General features: G+C 35.5%; 1 protein-coding gene across 5 annotated transcripts in view; it reads left to right on the forward strand.

Moving 5' to 3' along the window:
- Window positions 1-25,546, forward strand: part of LOC106053245 (transmembrane protein 151 homolog) — a 165,348-nt gene that overhangs the window by 106,489 nt on the left and 33,313 nt on the right. For 2 of the 5 annotated variants that reach the window (XR_008777020.1, XM_056024408.1), the window contains exons 1-2: window positions 14,861-14,927; window positions 19,439-19,582. The exons of 2 other annotated variants lie outside the window; for them this stretch is intronic. Coding sequence is in view for 1 of the 3 variants with exons in the window: in XM_056024408.1 (XP_055880383.1) it covers window positions 19,553-19,582 (30 nt within the window). In the remaining 2 variants the exon portion in view is untranslated. Of the gene's footprint in view, window positions 1-14,833; window positions 14,928-19,438; window positions 19,583-25,546 lie in introns of those variants that run through there. One more of the 5 variants, XM_056024411.1, reaches the window with a different exon arrangement.

The raw sequence follows: 25,546 nt of genomic DNA on the forward strand, positions 1-25,546 counted from the left end.
GTGCGGACCGCACCCCTAACACCCCCTCCCTCTAGTGACGCAACTGTTCCATAATATATCTTCAGATTTTATTATTATCTTTTCCAATGTAACTTCTTCTGCCAAGTTATAATTTTTTCCAAATTGGTTGCCACCCCCATAATTGTATCGACCGGTGCGGACCGCACCCTCCCCCCCCACCCCCCTACAATGACGCCATTGCTCCAAGACCATGCGAACAGCATAGCCTAATACACTATTACCCACTAATAGGCCTGCTAATTCTGATCATAATAGCTCTATTTACTTAATAGGTCTAGACTTGATCCAGAATATAAAATATATATATAGAATCTAGATCTAGACAAGATCTAGATTTCTTGACTAGTTCTAGATATGATATAGGCCTAGTCTAGATCTAGAATCTAGATCTATATCTAGACTATATCTCTTGACTAGTTCTTGATCTAGATCTAGAATAGGGTTTGTTGCTAAACATAAAAATTATATATGTGTCAGACGCGAATAGCCCAATTTTCAGTAAAAGAAATTACAAAAGGCATTTCTCTATAGAAGAAGTTACGAAGGCTATATAAAATACAACCACAGACCTATATATACTACAATAAATATAGGTTTTTGATTGCTAGTTACGATTTATTTAGGTAGGTGCTGTTTTACTATTACATACCAAGTATTAGAGTTTAGAAAAACCCAGGTTTGTTTCTTATTAGCTAACACCTCATATCATCTCTCCATTAGTATATTTAGATCTATAATCTAATTCTAGTCTAGATCTATATATAAAATCGAATAGATATAGTAATAGTATAGATTCTATCTTGAGACTAGATTGCCGAGTCTAGCCTATGCTATGCCTATAGTCAGTTTTTATTAGAAAAAAGTCTAGATATTAATAAAGACTAAAGTTTTTTAATTATTAGATTATTAGATATAGACATAAGACATAGATCTAATAATACTGTAATACGTTTACTATACCATGGGCGTAGCCAGGGGGGGGGTTCAACCCCCCTTCCCCGAAATGAATTGTGGATTGGATTTAGTGACTGATTTTTCGCTTTGATTTTGTTTATTTTAGGTGAGATTTTAATACTAAACCATCACTTGCCCCAGCACAACCAAAGGGGTTTTGAGTTTAAAACCCCCTACCAGAAGGGGTTCGATTTTAAAAACCCCTACTAGGAGTTTTAAGTTTAAAACCCCCTACCAGGGGTTTTGAGTTTAAAACCCCCTACCTACGTTTTTGCAGTTAACTCCCCCTCTTCTATAAAACAAAACAAGAAAAATGCAAACGAAAATCCCCTAATTCCAAGAGCACAGTTAAGGAAGATTTTGATTTTAAAACCCCGTCTAAAATTTACGATAAACCCCCTTTTTAATATAAAAAAAAAGCTAATTACGCACTCAAAATGTTATGAGCGTAGCCAAATGGGTTTTGACTCAGTTTTGAGTGTAAACCCCACTTCAGCGGGGTTTGAAGGTAAAAAATACCTCTTTAATAATAAAAACAAAGCAAATTATACACTAAAAGTGTAGTCTAAGGGGTTTTGAGTTTAAACTCCCCTCCAGTGGAGTTTGAAGCTAAAAAGTACCTTTTCAATATAAATAAAAGAAAATTACTCACTCTAAAATCTATGAGCGTAGTCAAAGAGGTTTTGAGTTTAAACCCCCCGCCAGTGGGGTTTGAAGATAAAAATACATCTTCAGTGTAAGAAAAAAAATCAAAATTACACACTCAAAATGCTATGAGCGTTGCCGAAAGGGGTTTTGAGTTTAAAGTCCCATTCAGAGGGGTTTGGTTCTAAAAATACATCTTCAATATAAAAAAAAAGCAAATTACACACTAAAATTATTTGAGCGTAGCCAAGCCAATCGGGGGTTTTGAGTTTAAACCCTTCTTCTACAGATGGCTTTTTTTTAAAGTTTAAAACCCCTCCAGATGGTTTTGAGTCTAAGATCCCCCCTACAGAGCATTTTGAGGTAAAAATGCCCCAACAGAAGATTTTGACGATAAAATTTCTCTTTTCGATATAATATCTAAAGCAAACTACAGTCACTTAATTCCAAGAGCGTATTCAAGAGAGGTTACACATTTTTACCAGTGACAGGGCTCCATTAATAAACTGCAGTGAATAGTCATCTACCGAAATCGAAAAACACTAAATGTAGCTCAACAAAGATGGCTAAGACAGATTTTAGGAGTCAGTTATAGAGATCGGGTCTAAATCAAGAAAATGCTATGCCGAACTGGGAGTCGACCCCTTAGTACGATTGTGAGAGAATGACGCATGAGGTTTGCGGGAAATGTTCTCCGACATAATGAATTACGCATAAGAAGATTTGCAATGATATCCTAGTACAACTTGACGCCACTCATTCATGGAAGTCCTCATGGTAGGTGGGAAGAGGCTCCTCCATGACTATCAGCCCTATCTTTTCTAAAAATTTCATAATTACTATTGAAAATTTCGGCATTATAAATTTCAGGATGTAGCCAAGTTTCTGTGCCTGCAATTATGTCTGGTTTCTCACATTCTAATAAAATTTCTAAATCTGCTGTTTTGTTCCTAATGCTTTGAAAATTTATTATTAAGGTTTTAAGGTATTTTGGTGTTACTTCTTTAGTAGGTTTGTTTAGTGAGGCTGTTGTATTAATTTTAGTAGATTTAGGTTTAACAGGAGTGGATCTGGCTAGTGGTTGGTGAGTTTGGTTTGGGATGGTGTTTAGGATGTTGTATGGGTTAGAAGTGTCTGCATCAAAGGAATCAAACAGTCCTGATGTAAACTGAGGTAACCCACACGGTACACAGTGCCATGATGCATCTTTGTTGCCTAAGGCATAATACACAGGTGTATTCATATGGAGACATGATGCATGGTACCATTCATCGCAGGTGTCACATTGAATGGCTTTCTGTTTCATGGTGCATACTTTTTTGCAGATGTTGCATCTATCTTTAGATCTAGGCCCTGGATTTGACTCTACATCTCCTGCTATTAATATTAACAGTGATAGGTATTTATTTCTGCTGTGTCTGATTGAGAACTTCCATTTGTGATGGGTAATCTTCTTTAGTGTTATGGATGTGTATGTTAGGTTATTTTTTAAGTTGCTTTGATCTAAAGTGTGATGATTGATTATGACTGTTGTTTCTTTTTTAAGTTTAGTGTTGACTAAGGTAGATCTGGTTCTGTGTTCAGCTAGTATGTATTTAGTAATTATTAGGATAAATAGCCAGAGCAATTTCATGATGACTGTTGTTGATTTTAGTTTTTAAAGGGGTCAAGTCTAAATCTAGTTTAAGGTTTACAATGCCTAATTTATGTCTAAATCTAAATTGAAAGCTAATTTACAATGACAAATCAAATGAAATGGTTTATTAAATTCAAAATATGGACCTATATATATATAGACTAGATCTAGATCTAATTCTAGATCAATATATTTATGTGTATAATTAACTATATAGAATATTACTATTAGTTATTATTAGTAGTATTAGTAGATGATTAGTAGATCTAAAGCCTTAATTAAAGTCTAATCAGTATCACTTACCAGCATCACATGTAAAATCCTAGAACACATAATATGTAGCAACATCATAAACCACTTAGACAAACATAATGTCCTCACACCATACCAACATGGCTTTAGGAAATATAGATCATGTGAAACACAACTAATAGGACTAATTGATGATTTTTCAAAAGGTTTAGATAATAGTGAACAAATAGATGCTATCTTACTAGATTTTTCTAAGGCTTTTGACAAAGTTCACCACCATAGTTTGCTTAAAAAATTAAAATATTTCGGCATTAATGGTCCACTGCATCAGTGGATTAAAGACTTTCTGATAGGGAGAGAACAAACTGTAATAATAAATGGCTCTAAATCAACACCGATAACAGTAAACTCAGGTGTACCTCAAGGAACAGTCTTGGGTCCACTACTATTTTTAATTTACATAAATGATTTACCAAATTGCATTACTTCAGGAACAAAAGTCAGATTATTTGCAGACGATTGCATAATATATAGAACAATAAAAACAACACAAGACACAGATATTTTACAAAGAGAATTAGATGAATTACAGAAATGGGAATCAAATTGGAGCATGTCTTTCCACCCAGAAAAATGTCAGTTGTTAAGAGTAACAAAAAAACTAAAACAAATTAATTCCACTTATCTTATTCATGGCAAACCAGTAACACAGACTAAAAACGCAAAATACCTAGGTGTTATAATAAATGAAAAACTGTCATGGAATCCACATATTGATGAAACTACAAAAAAATCAAACAAAGCATTAGGATTTATTAAAAGAAATTTCTATAAATCAAATAAGAACATAAAACTAAAATGTTATTTAACCTTGGTTAGGCCAATAATAGAATATGCATCCTCTGTTTGGGACCCCTCAACTCAAGAAAACATTAAGAAACTAGAACAGACACAAAATAGAGCAGTGCGATTCATAACAAACGAATATTCACATTTGACTAGAGTAACACCTTTAGTAAAATCACTAAATTTAGAAAGCCTTCAGGACAGAAGGCTCAAAAGTAAAGTAGCAATAATACATAAAACACTGAACCATAATCTTCAAATACAAAAACAAAATTTAATAAAATACTCTGAAAGACACAAAGATAAAGGCACATTCCTCATCCCATATGCTAGGACAAATTTGTACAAATACTCCTTCTTCCCTAGTGCTATCAGAGCATGGAATGGGTTGCCTGAGCTAGCCAGGAAAACCAGTGACTTGGCAGAATTTAAGTCATTGGTTAATATGCATGACTAAATGCATGACGCGTAGGACGTAATCATCTTCTTTTTTGAAGTAACGTCTGTATTATATAAGATAAGATAAGATAGTCAATCTAGATCTATACAATATTCATTAAAATACTTCTACTTATAATGACTTATTTAATAAGTTAGTACTTAGACTTACATCTATTATAGTTTATTAATAGATTTACTTTTCAATGCCTAGACCTAATAATAAAATTGCGAATGATGTATTGTCTATAATGACTGATTATTATTTTTTTTTATAATAATAGGCCTACTAAATCTAGGTCTAGACTCTACTTAAATCTAGTCTAAAATAATGACTGTCTAAGACTCTAGATCAGTGGTCTTCAACGGGGGCGATATCGCCCCCTAGGGGGCGTTTTCGAGATTTTGGGGGGCGCTGAGAGCCAAAGGGGCGGTAGGGGGCGCTGGGCACAAAATGGGACGGTAAGGGGGGCTGGGCATAAAGGTGGAAAGAAGAAACTAAAGGTGCTCTGAAACCACTAGCGGATCCAGAACTTTGGAGTGGGGGGGGGCGATTTTTTTCCAAACCCTAACCCTAACGCTCAGTAAACCCTAAACCTACGCATAAACGTGCATACAGCGCGCGCGCACACACACACACACACACGCACGCACACACACACGCACACACATATATGTATATATATATATATATATAAATATGATAATAAAAAAAGCAGCATTTCTCAACCTTCGGCGAAAAACAAAACAACTTGGGCAGCGCTATAAGGTTCTCTGGTAAAGTTCGGGGCGAAGCCTTGACGCCATAAGCGTTTTCTTGCTTTTTTTCACTGCAGAAACGCATTCTCCTGACAAGTACAGCTCATTATTCATCAATAGAGTTCGGGGCGAAGCCCCGACGCCATAAGCGTTTTCTTTCTTTTTTGATTGCAGATACGCATTCTGCTGACAAGTACAGCTCATCCTTCACATTGTAGTTCGGGGCGAAGCCATAAGCGTTTTCTTGCTTTTTTGACTGCAGATACGCATAATCCTGATAAGTACAGCTCATTACCCATAAATGGAGTTCGGGCGAAGCCCCGATGCCAAAAGCGTTTTCTTGCATTTTTCTCTGCAGAAACGCATTATCCTGACATCTACAACTCATTACTCATAAATGGAGTTCGGGGCGAAGCCCCGACGCCAAAAGCGTTTTCTTTCATTCTTCACTGCAGAAACGCATTCTCCTGACCTGAAGCTCATTATTCATACTATTAAAAAACGACCTTTCGAATAATGTTGTAATTGAAAAATATTCTAATTTGAATTTATAGGCCCATAATACATTGCAAATAAAACCGATTTGTTCCTTGAAAAGATAGGATACCCCACGTATTTAAATTTTTGCTTTGAGGATCGCCGCCGAAAAAAAAACTTATTCGATAAATAGTATTCAAGAAAACTCTAGTATAAATTGTGAGTAATAGTCCCAAATTTATTTAGCTAGAAAAATATCAGATTGAGTAAAGGTTGGGAAAAGGCGACTATGAACTCATTATTTGAGTTTAGAACTCATCTCAATCATGACTCTTATACTGAAAAATTTCGTTTGAATTCTAACTTTTCCAATGCAAAGTCTTTCTTAAAATACTTATGATAAATTCATGTGAAATTACAAAAACTCTGTCTGGAAATGGGAATGGCGGTAGAGTGAAAACGATTAATCCTCGCTCCTTTACTAATTTCTGCTAAAGATTGCATTTGGCTTTAAAGAATAGGTATGGGGCGACTCGATATAAGAATTTAATTTATAGTATATATAAATTATATTAGTGACAGATTTTTTTAATTTTGTAATTTCTTAACTATAATACAAAAAGAAAAAGTATTGATTTGTCCGATGGGGGAAATGCGATTGCATGTATCGCCCCTCCCACCTGGTACAACCCTTTTTCATTTAAATTTACTAATGATACAATTTGAGATTAGAGTGTGGTACGACATATTTACAATGGGTCACATATCAATACGTAGTTTATATTATATAGATATTCAACTAATTTTATTCACAAACTATGATTCTCCACAAAAATAGGACCGCCCCCCCCCAAGCACTCAGAAGGCTAGAGTGGGGAGGGCAGTACATGCAATCGCCCCCCCCCCCTCACCCCACTGAATCGGCCAAAATACCAGAAAGGGAGCGTCATAATATAAAATTTATATATATATTCAACTAATTTTGTTCACAAACTATGATTTCTCCATAAAAACGGACCGCCCCCCCCCCACTCAAAGGGTTTAGGTGGGAAGGGCAGAAGAGGTTTTTGTCCCCCCCCCCCCCCACCAATCGGCAAACAGGGAACGACATAATATAAAGATCGATTAAAATATCAATAACAAGTTACAAGGATATAGATATTTAATTGATTTTGTTAGCAGGCTGTGATTTCTACCAATAAATTGGACCGCCCCCCCCCCACTCGAAAGTGTAGGGGCGGGCGGGATTGATACCATCGCCCCCTCCCAACCCCACCAAATCGGCCAACATACTAGAGGGGGGGGGGCGAAATAATCTAAAAATAGGTTGAAATATAAATAATTAGTATATATTTTTAACATAAGTAATACATTCGTATACAAATTGTGTGAATCATATACTAAAGTTTGTCCGCCCCCCCCCCTTCGGTGGGGGGGGGGGTCGGCCGAGTGGGGGGGGGGCGATCGTCCCTACCGCCCCCCCCCCCCCCTGGATCCGCCAGTGTCTGAAACAAAACAAATTTTAAAATTCTTCAACATTAAACTGAATATAAACAAATTATAGTTAACTTGCTTCTAATTTAAGAATAGGAACAGCGTTAGAAATTGAGTTCGGGAATCCCATTTTCTATTTTTAAAATTCTTACAGTTTTGCTATAGTTGAAGAGTATTTTTTGTCCATGGATCTCGCGCATATAAACGTTTAAGATTTGATAAACAAAGTAGGTAATACGCCTTTTAGATTATAGTTTATTTTATCTACATATGTTAATATATTAATATGTAAATGTTAATTGCAAAAAACATTACAGGTAACATTTAATAGAATAATTTAACTTTTTAAAAACAAAAAACACTGATAAAATGTTACGAAAACTCACTGGTATGTCATGTAATATTTCCTTGAGATTTAGGGAATTGCCACTAGAAAAATATTAAGTTCTACTTTGATGGCATTTTCAGATGAGGTTATGAAACCAGGTCGGCTTCACGAACATATAGCGATATCCAAAAATAATTTAAGAATACTCATGAACAATTATAAGAATCTACAATTAAAACAATATTGAAAACAAAAAACAGCAAATCAGGATATGTTTTAGTGGCTTCTTAGAAAAATGCATAGCTTTTTAAAAATTCTTATGATATTGTTGAAAAATTGATTAAAACTAAATTTTTTTTTAAACATGTGCAACACGAAAAGACTTTTTTTCTGTTAGAGATAAAATATTATTTCAAAATTGTCTAGTTATGTAGCTTATGGGGACATATAGGAAACCAACAGTGGTTGGACGCTACAATAACTTCATAGGTAATATAGAATAAAGAACAAATCTATTCACTATTCACCTTGTGAGTTACGATACACAAGAAAAGTTAATCCCGCAATTTCATTTCTACTTGAATCTAATTATAAAACTGTACATAAAATACAAACCCATGCCGAAAATAAACGCATCTTTCAACAGTTTTATAAAACAAATGATGAAAAAGGTGTTAGACTCTTGTTGTAAACTGAAGTTCGCTGGACTTCGAAAGGGGTTTGTTAATGGTTATGGCTCGTTTTTTAAGCTCTTGAATATTTTTTTTTTTTTTGAAATACGGGAAGATTCAACGATTGGCGATGACTTAAAGCAGACTAAAAAAATTGTTTTACATGGTAGGCATCTAACACAAATGAATGAAACCAACCTCCGACTGCTAGGAAAGAGATTGACTTTTATTGATAATATCATTTTCTCTTTTATCGAGATATTAAATCTATTTTAAAGAGTTTTACAATATCACATAACTTGTTTGTTGACAAATGAATTACTGCCCAAGGACACCGATATCTATGCAATTCACGTAACAATGCTCTATGAAGAAATTAAGATTCGCTTCTAAAATAAAAAATATATAAATGACAATTATTAAAACATCTGTTACTGACGTTCAAATTGAGTTGCATGAAAAAATAAATGTACAAAATCATGTCTTCAGTAAAAAGAATGTAAACACAGAAGGCACACAGTGGCGTAGCTAGGGTGGGGGAGGGGGGAAATTTGAAAATCCCCCGGGCCCCCATTTAAAGGGGGGGGGGGACCAAATTATTGCTTTTATTGCAAAATGCATCGGCCTCGTTAGATGTCAAGCCCCCTGGCCCCCAAACGATGAAATTTCCCCTAGCTACGCCTCTAGAGTCAGAACAGAGATGTGGCTGCATTTAAATGTTTCAGTAAAATTCCAAACTTTGGTCGAAAATGGAATTATGTTTTAGCTATTCCATCAACATACATGGTTAACCTAGATTTAGTGCGTAACAAAGAATGAATAAGCAAAGAAATAGAGTGGATGTAGCAAATAGAGGAGACCTTCGCCTTACTTTAAGCTTGAAATTTCTAATATTGTCAGACTACATGAGGCACAAGGTTACCATTAGCTTAATTTCAATTTGTAGTGAATTCAGCAATAATAATATTTATATTAAAAATTAAAACTAAATTTACAATTAAACCTAAAAACAGTAGGCCCTAATATTCAAAACTTCAAACGGAGACTATTCTTAGGATTTGAAAGAAAGTCTTTACAATTAATTTTTGTGTGTAATCACTGCAAATTATTTGACATAATTTTTGCATAATGATAATATTGGCTGTTTTTACCTTTAATTCCGAAGATTACGGCTGAGTCCAGTGTTTCACATAACTACGCAAACCCAACTGCGACCTACATATTTTCCCGAAATTTATGCAGACAAAGCCGTTGTATGCTGGCTTTTCGTTGAGTATCAAATGTTTGTCCCGCAAATTTTGTAAGAGCTCTCGAACTGTTTCTCTCAGAGGCTATCTGCTGCCAGAGAATGCTGCCAGGTACTTTCCTCTATGCCAGTGAGAGCGAAATGGCGCCTGAATAAATCTTTATAGTGCTCACGGGGGAGAGGGGCATCTCAAAGCTCGTCAGTCATAGGCCAAGGAGTTCACAACTATCGCCTTTGGCATGCGGTCGTCTCTCAATCGGGATAAGTGTTATTGACAACATAAAAATTAATAGATAGATGATATTTTGTTCAAATTTGCCTTCTCACGCATCTTTATAACTGTTTTTCTTAGAGGGGGGCGCTGGCGGATGTTTTTAAAGAAAAAATTCGAAAAGGGGGCGGTAGGCCAAAAAAGGTTGAAGAAGACTGCTCTAGATGATTGAAAAGTTCACATAGAGGTTTTTTTAATAATACGGCATGTCGGCTGAAAGTATATAAAGTGCTTTTTTTTTTGTAAAAATAAAAAAGAGGATCCGGTACTCAGTGAACTTTCAACTAATAATAAATTAAGGGGGGGGGGCGGACGAACTTTAGTATAGGATTCACACAATTTGTATACGAATTTATTACTTATGTTAAAAATATATACTAATTATTTATATTTCAACCTATTTTTAGATTTTTTCGCCCCCCCCCCTCTAGTATGTTGGCCGATTTGGTGGGGTCGGGAGGGGGCGATGGTATCAATCCCGCCCCCCCCCACACACACTTTCGAGTGGGGGGGCGGTCCAATTTGTTTGTAGAAATCACAGCTTGCTAACAAAATCAATCAAATATCTATATTTATAAAACTTGTTATTGATATTTTAACCGATCTTTATATTATGTCGTTCCCTGTTGGCCGATTGGTGGGGGGGGGGCGAATACCTCTACTGCCTTATCCACCTAAACCCTTTGATTGGGGGGGGGGGGGCGGTCCGTTTTTATTGAGAAATCATAGTTTGTGAACAAAATTAGTTGAATTAATATATAAATTGTATATTATGTCGCTCCCTTTCTGGTATCTTGGCCGATTCGGTGGGGTGAGGGGGGGGGGGCGATTGCATGTACTGCCCTCCCCACTCTAGCCCTCTGAGTGCTGGGGGGGGGCGGTCCTATTTTTGTGGAGAATCATAGTTTGTGAACAAAATTAGTTGAATATCTATATATTCTATAAACTACGTATTGATATGTGACCCATTGTATATTATGTCGCACCATACTCTAATCTCAAATTGTATCATTAGTAAATGAAAAAGGGTTGTACCAGGTGGGAGGGGCGATACATGCAATCGCATTTCCCCCATCGGACAAATCAATACTTTTTTTTTGTATTATAGTTAAGAAATTACAAAATTTAAAAAAATCTGTAACTAATATAATTTATATATACTATAAATTAAATTCTTATATCGAGTCTTCCCACCCGTATTCTTTAATGCCAAATGCAATCTTTAGCAGAAATTATTAAAGGAGCGAGGATTAATCGTTTTCACTCTACCGCCCCTCCCATTTCCAGACCAGAGTTTATGTATTTTCACATGAATTTATCATAATTATTTTAAGAAAGACTATGCATTGGAAAAGTTAGAATTCATACGAAATTTTTCAGTATAAAAGTCATGATTGAGATGAGTTCTAAACTCAAATAATGAGTTCATAGTCGCCTTTTCCCAACCTTTACTCAATCTGATATTTTTCTAGTTAAATAAATTTGGGACTATAACTCACAATTTATACTTCAATCTTCTTAAATACTATTTATCAAATATTTTTTTTTTCGGCGGCAATCCTCAAAGCAAAAATCTAAATATGTGGGGTATCCTATCTTTTCAAGGAACAAATCGGTTTTATTTGCAATGTATTATGGGCCTATAAATTTATATTAGAATATTTTTCAAGTACAACATTATTCGGAAGGTCCTTTTAAATAGTATGAATAATGAGCTTTAGGTCAGGAGAATGCGTTTCTGCAGAAAAGAATGAAAGAAAACGCTTTTGGCGTCGGGGCTTCGAGGAGAATACGTTTCTACGGTGAAAATAGCAAGAAAACTCCATTGGTGAATAATGAGCTGTACTTGTCAGGAGAATGCGTTTCTGCAATGAAGAATGCAAGAAAATGCTTTTGGCGTCGTGGCTTCGCCCCGAACTCCATTGATGAATAATGAGCTGTAGATGTCAGGAGAATGCGTTTCTGCAATGAAAAATGCTAGAAAATGCTTTTGGCGTCGGAGCTTAGCCCCGAACTCCATTGATGAATAATGAGCTGCAGATGTCAGGAGAATACGTTTCTACGGTGAAAAAAGCAAGAAAACTCCATTGGTGAATAATGAGCTGTACTTGTCAGGAGAATGCGTTTCTGCATTGAAGAATGCAAGAAAATGCTTTTGGCGTCGGAGCTTAGCTCCAAACTCCATTGATGAATAATGAGCTGCAGATGTCAGGAGAATACGTTTCTACAGTGAAAAAAGCAAGAAAACGCCTTTGTCGTCGGGGCTTCGCCCCGAACCAAACAAGAGATCCTTATAGCGCTGCCCCAGTTGTTTTGTTTTCGCAGAAGATTGAGAAATGATATATATATATATATATATATATATATATATATATATATATATATATATATATATATATATATATATATATATTTGTGTGTGTGTGTGTGCGCGCGCGCTGTACGCACGTTTATGCATAGGGTTAGGGATTACTGGGCGTTAGTGTTAGGGTTCGGAAAAAAATCGCCCCCCCCCCCCCACTCCAAAGTTCTGGATCCGCTAGTGGCCGGTACCCCGTACCGGTGCGTACCGTCACAAAAATATATGCATATCTCCATCTTCTTTCATTTAATTTTTTTGCGGGGTTATTGCTACTTAATACATTGATACCGGATCGATTTAAATAGGGCCTAAGTATACAAGCAGGATTTCGAGCATTGGATAAATTTATTTTTTAAGTACAAAGTTTTATGGAAGAGGCTATATATTAGTTGTTTGAAGTTTGTAACTTCTTAAATTGAGGCTAAAAATATCGAAGCCTACATTTTTACACTCATTTCTAAACAATTAGAAGAGATGGACTGACTCATAGTGTAGCTTGTGTACATCTGCAAAAACACAAACTCAGTTAGACTTTCAAAACTATTAAAAGAAAACTTAGTGATTATTTTTACTGTATTATTCTATTATTATTCCTTTTTAGAATTAGGATATAAACAAAAATGTGCCATATGACTATATCTAACAGAAAATCAAATTAAACTTACGTCTATTTATGCGGTTATTTATAGTTACCTAGTAATATAAAATATATTGAACTAACACGTACATTCATCATAATGCAGCCATGCGATTTTTCGTTTATAAACATAGCATTATTTAGGACCAATATTTTACAAAGGCTGCTTGGAGAAATCAGGTATACCCATTAGGAGAAAACACGACCCCTTTACTCAAGAAAAATGTAAGAAACTAGAACAGACACAAAATAAACAGTGACATTCATAACAAAAGAATAGTCAAAATTGATTAGAGTAACACCTTTTTAAGTCATCATTTAAAGTTTAAAATCACTACAATTGTTTTCAACAGTTATTTTGTGTATGAAATTGTGTATCGGAAAATGCCGAGTACATGAAATAAGCTAGTCCTAAAAAAAATAACACAGATCTTGGGTAAAATACTCATCAAATAAAGTACTGTAAATGTGTAGTTTCACGCGCTAGTTTCAGGTCTTTTCTTTTTGTAGCCTCTATCGGGTTATATCCCAACTACCCGTATTTTTGTGCAGAATTTTTTTCTCTATCAGGTACACTTAAAATTATAGCATAATAATGTCAATTTAATTTAAAAAGAGAATTGAAAAATACAAAGATATATAGGGAAAAAAGCGACTTCCTGCCCAATACTTTTTAATCAAAGAAACGAAACGGACTAGTCCAACAAACCCTATTGATCTAGATAGAACTAGAACTAGAATCTAGAACTAAAATCTAGAAATAGAATTCAGACTAGAGCTAGAATTGGAATCTAGACTAGAACTAGATTTCTAGACTTGTTCTAGATCTAGTTTAGATCTGGATCTAGACTCTTGATCTGAACTAGATAGATCTAAATCTAAATTTAGATGTAGGCTATCTAGATCTCGATCTAGAATCTAGATCTCGATCTAAAATCTAGACTAGGTCTAGAAGCTAGATCTAGACAAGGTTTAGGTCTAGACTAAATAGACTGTAGTATTGTAGATAAAGATCCAGAACTAAATCTATAGCCTAATCTAGACTAGAATCTAGACTAGATCTAGAAATCTAGAAATAGAATCTAAATCTACTAGAGCTAAATCTAGGTCAACATTATGATCAGGATTAGTAGGCCTACTGGGTTATAGTGCACTTATGCTGTTTGCATCAGATTCACTTCTTGATGTGATACTACTGCTTACATTAAAAATAAATCTGTACCCCTAAGCTATTAGAAGATAAACTATTTTCTTAATGGATTATAAATGCAAGTTTTGTTCAAATTATTTAATACAATTAAATCCAAATCTAGATCTATGCTGGCCTCTATTTATTGTAATTTAGATTGTTGTCAAGTGTATAGCCTAATGAGGATATATGAAAACTTCGCGCTAAAAAGGAGTTCGTTTTTTTTTTAAACTTACAATTGAAACGAGGTTCGTATTAAAATTCTTTTTAAAAACAGCATTTGAATCAATATTCTATTCCATGAGTTAATAAATGGAAAATTTGTGTATAATGATCTATTGATACTTTTTCCATTGTGATCTTAGATGCAAATTTTTTATGTACCAATGCGCGAATGAGGCTTGATTTATCAATGAAGATGTCTGTGAGCTTTTTGGAACAGTCACTTCCACTGAAGTTTTTCATTGAAAAGTGGTGTAATTTTGTGAAAAATCTGCTTGCATATATAATTTTAAAAATTAGATGGTTCACTTTCGGAAAAGAAAAAAATTAGCCGTTGCATCAGAACTTTGAATGATCTAAAATATCATGATGTCCTATTGTACTTTTCTCTTCTAGTTTCTGAGGTCTAAAAGGGACAGGCGGACGGACAGACAGGCCACACTAATAGAGTCTTTTCCCCTTTCGGGGGCCGCTAAAAAGTAACCAATTAGACAATTGTTTCATTGTTTTGTTTAATAGCAACAAGGGAAACTAATACTTCGCTATTAACATTTATGGCTAAATTTCTTGGGTTTATTCCCACAAATAATTGTTACCGCTATTTCTCCTTCATGATCAAGTTGATACTTTCAACAATTATATATTGTATCTAACAAAACATGAATCAATAAACAAAAATACTCAATTAGTCAATTAATTATTGGTAATTAATTATTTTGTTTGATATCAAGTAAGGGAAATAGCTTGTACATTATTGGTAGATAGAGTTTTAAGGGTGGAGTTCTTCCCAACTAGATAATTTAAAAAAAAAAAAAAAAGATTTGTTCTATTTTGCTTGTTTTTTGTACCTGCTCGTTTGTGTGTCACGAAAGTCTCTTGTAAACAAACGAGTTGTATTTGCAATGGTCCTCATTCACCAATCGTAAACAAACAACAATGGTTCTCTATATCTTCTACACAAATTACGTAAGCCATAAAGGCCGTCACGTGATACGTATTTTCATTGTTTGATCCATATTTTCACTTGGCTAAATGTTTATTTAAGATTGGTGAATGAGGTCCATTGCATGTTTTTTTTTTTTGTTTTTTTTTTCTTTCCTTTTAATTGTATTTTGTATTATTTTATTTTTAGGTTTGTCTCCCGTAAAAAACAGAATGTGTTTTTCTAATAGTCGTTTTAGTACAGATTGTCCTCCCTTTCCCACGCAACTGTGTTGATTCCAGCACTCACTCACTTGAATCCAAAGACAAGCGCTTGTCCTGTCTAAGTACTCACACCGGTATTTGGGCTCCATGTTTACCCTGACACAGCCATACACCCTCCTTACCCGCCCTCCAAGTACTGTTTGGTTATCGCCAAGAGGTGGCTTCAGTTTTTCTTTAGTTTCCTGTTCTCAATAATCCATTTCATTTCTCTCTCTCTCTCTCTCTCTCTCTCTCTTTCTCTCTCTCTCTCTCTCTCTCTCTCTCTTTTATCTCAGAAACCATTTCTTTCCATTTCTATTTCTCACTTTCTCTTCCTGTTTTCCTCTCTTTTCTTTGTTTCTGTTTGTATCTGTCTTTATTTGTATCTTCGGTGCTTTTCTGTCAGTTTCTTTCTTTCTCTAAATGCTTTTTTTCTCTCATTCTCTCTCTCTCTCTAACTTTGTCCTTGTCTCTTCTACAGACCGCACTTCTTGCCCCTTGTTTTCTCTACTTCTTGATTGCAGACTGCCGCGTTGATTTATCGTAATGTGACTTGAGGCCTGTGTTTAGGGGCCCTTACGCCACATTGCTTGACCTTCATTTACACTTGCCCCAGGGTTAGGAGAATGAAATAAAGGAAGTAGAGACACTGATTGGTCTTAATGTCTGCGCACAGTTAATGTCAGAAGTACAACATTTTGTTTCAAGTTAAAATTGTTCATTTTTATTTGGGTTTAAGCTTGGTCTACCTGTTCAGTAGTTATCATTCTTATTGTTTTGTTTTTTATCCGTACTTTGCTAGCCATATCCTATAGGCAGAAGAAAATATTTGACTTGTTGAAATTTTGGTAGTTTCAACATTCATTCACCACTCTGAAAGTAAAGTTTTACCATTCTGAAAGTAAAATTTTTACCATTCTGAAAGTAAAGTTTCTCCACTCTGAAAATAAAGTTTCTCCACTCTGAAAGTAAAGTTCACCACTCAGAAAGTAAAGTTTCACCACTCAGAAAGTAAAAGTTCTCCACTCTAAAAGTGAAATTTTCACCTCTCTGAAAGTAAAGTTCACCACCCAGAAAGTAAAGTTTCACCATTCTGAAAGTAAAATTTTCACCACTCTGAAAGTAAAGTTTATCCACTCTGAAAGTAAAGTTTATCCACTCTGAAAGTAAAGTTTATCCACTCTGAAAGTAAAGTTTCACCACTCTAAAAGTAAAGTTTCACCACTCTGAAAGTAAAGTTTCACCTCTCTTAAAGTAAAATTTTTACCACTCTGAAAGTAAAGTTTCTCCACTCTGAAAGTAAAGTTTCACCACTCTAAAAGTAAAGTTTCACCACTCTGAAAGTAAAGTTTCACCTCTCTGAAAGTAAAATTTTTACCACTCTGAAAGTAAAGTTTCTCCACTCTGAAAGTAAAGTTTCACCACTCTGAAAGTAAAGTTCAGCACTCGGAAAGTAAAGTTTCACCATTCTGAAAGTAAAGTTTCTCCACTCTGAAAGTAAAGTTTCACCACTCTAAAAGTAAAGTTTCACCACTCTGAAAGTAAAGTTTCTCCACTCTGAAAGTAAAGTTCAGCACTCGGAAAGTAAAGTTTCACCATTCTGAAAGTAAAGTTTCTCCACTCTGAAAGTAAAGTTTCTCCACTCTGAAAGTAAAGTTTCACCACTCTAAAAGTAAAGTTTCACCACTCTGAAAGTAAAGTTTCTCCACTCTGAAAGTAAAGTTCAGCACTCGGAAAGTAAAGTTACACCACTCTAAAAGTAAAGTTTCACCACTCTGAAAGTAAAGTTTCACCTCTCTAAAAGTAAAGTTTCACCATTCTGAAAGTAAAGTTTCTCCACTCTGAAAGTAAAGTTTCTCCACTCTGAAAGTAAAGTTTCACCACTCTAAAAGTAAAGTTTCACCACTCTGAAAGTAAAGTTTCACCTCTCTAAAAGTAAAGTTTCACCACTCTGAAAGTAAAGTTTCACCTCTCTGAAAGTAAAATTTTTACCACTCTGAAAGTAACGTTTCTCCACTCTAAAAGTAAAGTTTCTCCACTCTGAAAGTAAAGTTCAGCACTCGGAAAGTATAGTTTCACCATTCTGAAAGTAAAGTTTTTCCACTCTGAAAGTAAAGTTTCACCACTCTGAAAGTAAAGTTTCTCCACTCTGAAAGTAAATTTTCACCACTCTGAAAGTAAAGTTTCATCAATCTGAAATCCTTAATCAAAGTAAACGCCTCCTGATCAATAACTAACATCTAGAAAACTCATTGAGGACTGGCATATGTCAGAAATAACTTGTGTAATTTAAATTTAACCTTTTCAATACAGTCCCGCCATTGCTGCGTGTTGAGAGTAGACCATTGAATTAATGTGTGTATTTACCGGTTGAATAAATTGACAAGCGTGTGAATAATGACTATTGAAAGAAAGCTATATTGCATGTGTAATGTGTTTTACTCTTACTCAAATACCTAGCAGCAATTTGTGTTGTATTTCTTGTTATAAAAAATGTTTATAGGGTTAATTATCCTTGTCAAGTTACTACTAAGACTATTCAACTAACTTCTAACCTTGTCAAGTTTCTACTACGACTATTCAACTGACTTATACCCTTGTCAAGTTTCTACTAAGACTATTCAACTGACTTATACCCTTGTCAAGTTTCTACTACGACTATTCAACTGACTTATACCCTTGTCAAGTTTCTACTAAGACTATTCAACTGACTTATACCCTTGTCAAGTTTCTAATAAGACTATTCAACAGACTTATACACTTGTGAAGTTCCTACTAAGACTGTTCAACTGACTTATACCCTTGTCAAGTTTCTACTAAGACTATTCAACTGACTTATACCCTTGTCAAGTTTCTACTAAAACTGTTCAACTGACTTATACCCTTGTCAAGTTTCTACTAAGACTATTCAACTGACTTATACCCTTGTCAAGTTTCTACTAAGACTATTCAACTGACTTATACCCTTGTCAAGTTTCTAATAAGACTATTCAACTGACTTATACCCTTGTCAAGTTTCTAATAAGACTATTCAACTGACTTATACCCTTGTCAAGTTTCTACTAAGACTATCCAACTGACTTATACCCTTGTCAAGTTTCTAATAAGACTATTCAACAGACTTATACACTTGTGAAGTTCCCACTAAGACTGTTCAACTGACTTATACCCTTGTCAAGTTTCTACTAAGACTGTTCAACTAACTTCTATCGAGGATAAGGTTCTTAACTTTTCCAGTACTATGAACACAAATGAGGAAGACAGGCATGGTACCAACACCACTTAGCAACAGTCAAACTCTAATTGCCAGCAATTGGGTAAAGTTCAATAGATGGATTTTTGTTTTAAAAATTGGAAATCGTCGGAGTGTCGCCAATTAGCTCCCCCTTTTTTTATTTTCTTATCCAAAGCCTCGCTGGTTAAAATTTTCTTATCCAAAGCCTCGCTGGTTAAAACACTTAACGTTATTATTGATTGCCTCCCTTGCTCCACTTAAACCTCGTCGCAACAATTGTTCAATGCATTTTATCTCTGGGAACTCCTAGAGTTATTTTAAGCGTAGACAAAGTGAGTGGAATCCGGGAACTGTATCTTGGAAGGACATCGTTAAAGCTTTGATTGAGAGAAGGGAAACTCCAGGACCACGTCCTCCCCCCTCCCGTACACCTTGATGTACATTGCTCAGAAATGTGTTTCCAACTGGCAAGTATGTCTATTCGATTTCCATGTCTTCTTCATTGCTTCTAACTCCTGTGTAGCTGTTGTTTTATAAATATAAATATTTGCACTGAAACATGTTTATAAGCTTCAAGTCCAAGACCTTGGCCACATGTTAAGAAACTAATCTCCTCAAGTCAGAGTCAAGCGTTGACTGAAGCAAACAGAGAAGAACACATTGTAGTGGCCAGATTTAGAAGGAATGAAACTTGAAGATCAATACTCTGATTTGGTTAGTATTTGGCTTTCAGAAAATTATTGTTATTTATTGCTCAGTGATTTTTTCAACAGTTTTATCGATGGTTTTATCAAGGACTTATCAATAATTCTTATGAGATTTTATCGATTATCTTATCAATGATCTGATCCATTTTTAGTCGATGGTTTTAAAACTTCGGATCTAGATGCCTCTATAAAATCAAACTTACGCTCTGTTTCAAAGATACATATTTGTTTAGATTAAATAGCTTTTAGATGAGGTCTCTATATCAAATTATTTAGTTTTCATATTCACATCGACACACGCACCCCAAGGAATGAATGACCCAGTGGAGAGGTCGGATTGGAAGGACCGGATGTTCTTCCTTGGTTTTGTTCAAGTTAATCTCAACAGACTTAAGTTTTTCCCAATCCAATAACGAGCTCCAACATTTGTTTATTTGCTAGAATGTTCCATACAAATCCAGTTCTTTTTGTCTGAGTTCTCTAAAACATTGAATAGCTTTTTGTCTGTGGTTGTGTTTAAAACTCTTAGTATTATTGTCTATCAACAAATATGATGTATCATATATACCAGTTGTGAATCAAATATCGGAAGTATAACAAAAATTGTAAAATCGACATCAAAAGAGGCAACATCATACTAACATAATGATATTACATGTTCTGGATGACCCTAGTTGGCCCGATAAGAGCTTGCATACCCCTGGTCTAAACAACTGGTCATGATTTGTAACAGAAATTAAAAATCTGGCGTTTCTTGACTTCTGTGTCTAGTTTTTAGCTCTATTGTGTCTAAGTGTTCCAGAAACTTCCCTGCATATCTTTTGAATGTAACCAGAGAAAAAAGCTTCCATCTCTAAGATTTCTAGAGCCTTTTTTTTTCAATGAAAATTTCGCAGGAAATGCATCACTCAAGATATTTGAACTGTGACATTAACATCGAAATAAGAAGAAAAATATGGCGTCGACCTGATTGAAGTTTGTCAACTTCAAAAATTAAGTTGATGACATATCGCTTGAGGATTAGGGAACTTGTGGATTTCAGAAAGACCAAAATCTCTGGCTGAACGGATCCATTTTGATCACAGCCTCGTAACGAGTGTCACGTTACCTTATATAAGTTAACTCAGGCAAGCCTCAAGTTGTTTATGTAAGTTAACTCAGGCAAGCCTCAAGTTGTTTATGTAAGTTAACTCAGGCAAACCTCAAGTTGTTTATGTAAGTTAACTCAGGCAAGCCTCAAGTTGTTTATGTAAGTTAGCTCAGGCAAGCCTCAAGTTGTTTATCGGCAGGCTTTCCAGAATTTTGACTTCAGAGAAATGATTAATGAACATGATATAAATCATTTGATTGCAGACAGACAATTCATTAAATATCCAAGACCTCAGTGGGCTTTACCTTGAATTATCAAGCTTGTAATTAGTTACCAGACCATCAAGCTTGTAACTAGTTACCAGACCATCAAGCGTGTAACTAGTTACCAGACCATCAAGTTTGTAACTAGTTACCAGACCATCAAGTTTGTAATTAGTTACCAGACCATCAAGCTTGTAACTAGTTACCAGACCATCAAGCTTGTAATTAGTTACCAGACCATCAAGTTTGTAACTAGTTACCAGACCATCAAGTTTGTAATTAGTTACCGGACCATCAAGTTTATAATTAGTTACCAGACCATCATGTTTGTAACTAGTTACCAGACCATCAAGTTTGTAATTAGTTGTCAGACCATCAAGTTTGTAATTAGTTACCAGACCATCAAGTTTGTAATTAGTTACCAGACCATCAAGTTTGTAATTAGTTGTCAGACCATCATGTTTGTAATTAGTTATCAGACCATCATGTTTGTAATTAGTTACCAGACCATCACGTTTGTAATTAGTTACCAGACCATCAAGTTTGTAATTAGTTACCAGACCATCAAGCTTGTAACTAGTTACCAGACCATCAAGCGTGTAACTAGTTACCAGACCATCAAGTTTGTAACTAGTTACCAGACCATCAAGTTTGTAATTAGTTACCAGACCATCAAGTTTGTAATTAGATGTCAGACCATCATGTTTGTAATTAGTTACCAGACCATCACGTTTGTAATTAGTTACCAGACCATCAAGTTTGTGATTAGTTACCAGACCATCAAGCTTGTAACTAGTTACCAGACCATCAAGTTTGTAATTAGTTACCAGACCATCACGTTTGTAATTAGTTACCAGACCATCAAGTTTGTAATTAGTTACCAGACCATCAAGCTTGTAACTAGTTACCAGACCATCAAGCGTGTAACTAGTTACCAGGCCATCAAGTTTGTAACTAGTTACCAGACCATCAAGTTTGTAATTAGTTACCAGACCATCAAGTTTGTAATTAGTTACCAGACCATCAAGTTTGTAATTAGATACCAGACCATCAAGTTTGTAATTAGTTGTCAGACCATCAAGTTTGTAATTAGTTGTCAGACCATCATGTTTGTAATTAGTTACCAGACCATCATGTTTGTAACTAGTTACCAGACCATCAAGTTTGTAATTAGTTACCAGACCATCAAGTTTGTAATTAGTTGTCAGACCATCATGTTTGTAATTAGTTACCAGACCATCAAGTTTGTAATTAGTTACCAGACCATCAAGTTTGTAATTAGTTGTCAGACCATCATGTTTGTAATTAGTTACCAGACCATCATGTTTGTAACTAGTTACCAGACCATCAAGTTTGTAATTAGTTACCAGATCATCAAGTTTGTAATTTAGTTACCAGACCATCAAGTTTGTAATTAGTTACCAGACCATCATGTTTGTAATTAGTTACCAGACCATCAAGTTTGTAATTAGTTACCAGATCATCAAGTTTGTAATTAGTTACCAGACCATCATGTTTGTAATTAGTTACCAGACCATCATGTTTGTAACTAGTTACCAGACCATCAAGTTTGTAATTAGTTACCAGATCATCAAGTTTGTAATTAGTTACCAGACCATCAAGTTTGTATTTCGTTGATATAAAGGGACACAACTCTCATACATCCATACACTCTCTTCCCTCGACTTTATTTCATGTCACAATAAGCCCTTGTCCTCCTAGCCCCACCCTTCGCCACGCCTCCTCTACCAGAAGTCTCTCGTTACATTACGCGAGAATTGACGTGACGAAACTCAGCCTCGGGACCAACGTCATGACGTAATGAAGCAAACCTTGTCTGATAGACTGCATTAGTCACGGTGCCAAAAACCTCTCTTCTGATGGCTCCTTTCACAAAAATAATGGGGCGGAAATGTAGATTGAGTCCCAGAAAGTGCGGGAGGCAAGATGATAAATTTTTTTTTCCGAATTTTGGTGAAAATTTCTAGAAGCTTCCTCTCAGATATCCCTGGGGTCAGCGTGGCTCACTGGTCCAATAGTATATAGCTTATGACCTATGAGAACGTTTCCTGGAGTTTGTGTGTGTGTGTGTGTGTGTGTTCAGGGAAGCCACTACTACGCGGTATGACCCTAACGAAGCCTAATATTACCAGCCCAGTTGTAACATAATAATAATAATAATAATAATAATAATGTAAGATGCAAGTTTTAAAAACACGATCAAAACTGCTCGCCTCCAGCAACAAATTAGTTTCCTTCCTACGGAAATACGACTCCGATGCAACCCCTTTGAACCTACACAATGCTGATGTCAATGTAGGTTTGGACGACGTAGGGCATGAGATTCGCCAATGGGAGGAAAAAACACTCCACGGAAAATTTCCGGCTTCATTACATGGGGACAACATCGACAAGGCTGCTTCCTTAACATGGCTCAAAGCAGGTCATCTCTACCCTGAAACAGAAGGCTTTGTTACAGCAATACAGGACAGAGTAATCAGGACAAAAAATTACGAGAAGCATATCCTGAAACTCAATGTTGTCTACAAATGCCGAAAATGTGGAAATGTGGGCGAGTCGATTGAACACATTATGGCAGGATGTCCAGCCCTATCAGAATCGGTAAGGACACTCCCCCTTATTATAAATACTCTCCGCAAGAGGTTCTCGAGTCTACTGAACATCTGCTGTACTGGGATAGGCCTATTCTGACCGACAAAACGGTAGATTTCAATCGCCCGGATCTGCTGTTCATCGATAAAAAAGAAAAAACCGCTACCATTATCGATATCGCCGTTCCACTGTCTCATAATTTAAGAAAAACTGAGATAGAAAAACAAAGAAAATATGGGAACCTAGGCTTGGATATTAAGCGTCTATGGAAATTGTCCAAAATAACAATATACCCCATTGTTATATCAACCGAGGGGATAATAACAACTGACCTCACAGACACCTTCAAGGCCCTTAACATTCCTAGGAACATCTTCGTTGCCTGTCAGAGGGCGGTACTGCTGCAGACCTGCCACATCACCAGAAAATTCCTCAGTGGAAACTGTTAAAGGGACTACGATGAATTTTGTTTCTCTTTAGCGAAACTCGACCCTGGCAGCGCCAGAGAATGACTACTCGTTCATTTCTAACATAATAATAATAATAATCTGCTGTTCATCGATAAAAAAGAAAAAAACGCTACCATTATCGATATCGCCGTACCACTGTCTCATAATTTAAGAAAAGCTGAGATAGAAAAACAAAGAAATATGGGAACCTAGGCTTGGAGATTAAGCGTCTATGGAAATTGTCCAAAATAACAATATACCCCATTGTTATATCAAACGAGGGGATAATAACAACTGATCTCACAGACACCTTCAAGGCCCTTAACATTCCTAGGAACATCCTCGTTGCCTGTCAGAGGGCGGTACTGCTGCAGACCTGCCACATCATACATTCTCTAGTTGCCACATAGTCAACATACATTTTCTAGTTGCCAAATAGTCAACATACATTTTCTAGTTGTCACATAGTCAACATACATTTTCTAGTTGTCACATAGTCAACATACATTTTCTAGTTGTCACATAGTCAACATACATTTTCTAGTTGCCAAATAGTCAACATACATTTTCTAGTTGTCACATAGTACACACCAACAACATACATTTTCTAGTTGTCACATAGTCAACATACATTTTCTAGTTGTCACATAGTCAACATACATTTTCTAGTTGTCACATAGTCAACATACATTTTCTAGTTGTCACATAGTCAACATACATTTTCTAGTTGTCACATAGTCAACATACATTTTCTAGTTGTCACATAGTCAACATACATTTTCTAGTTGTCACATAGTCAACATACATTTTCTAGTTGTCACATAGTACACACCAACAACATACATTTTCTAGTTGTCACATAGTCAACATACATTTTCTAGTTGTCACATAGTCAACATACATTTTCTAGTTGTCACATAGTACACACCAACAACATACATTTTCTAGTTGTCACATAGTACACACCAACAACATACATTTTCTAGTTGTCACATAGTACACACCAACAACATACATTTTCTAGTTGCCACATAGTCAACATACATTTTCTAGTTGTCACATAGTCAACATACATTTTCTAGTTGCCACATAGTACACACCAACAACATACATTTTCTAGTTGTCACATAGTCAACATACATTTTCTAGTTGTCACATAGTCAACATACATTTTCTAGTTGTCACATAGTCAACATACATTTTCTAGTTGTCACATAGTCAACATACATTTTCTAGTTGTCAAATAGTAAATATACATTTTCTAGTTGTCACATAGTACACACCAACAACATACATTTTCTAGTTGCCACATAGTCAACATACATTTTCTAGTTGCCACATAGTCAACATACATTTTCTAGTTGTCACATAGTCAACATACATTTTCTAGTTGTCACATAGTCAACATACATTTTCTAGTTGTCACATAGTCAACATACATTTTCTAGTTGCCACATAGTCAACATACATTTTCTAGTTGTCACATAGTACACACCAACAACATACATTTTCTAGTTGCCACATAGTCAACATACATTTTCTAGTTGCCACATAGT

Source organism: Biomphalaria glabrata, chromosome 3 (genome assembly GCF_947242115.1).
Source record: "Biomphalaria glabrata chromosome 3, xgBioGlab47.1, whole genome shotgun sequence".
Lineage (NCBI taxonomy): Eukaryota > Metazoa > Mollusca > Gastropoda > Planorbidae > Biomphalaria > Biomphalaria glabrata.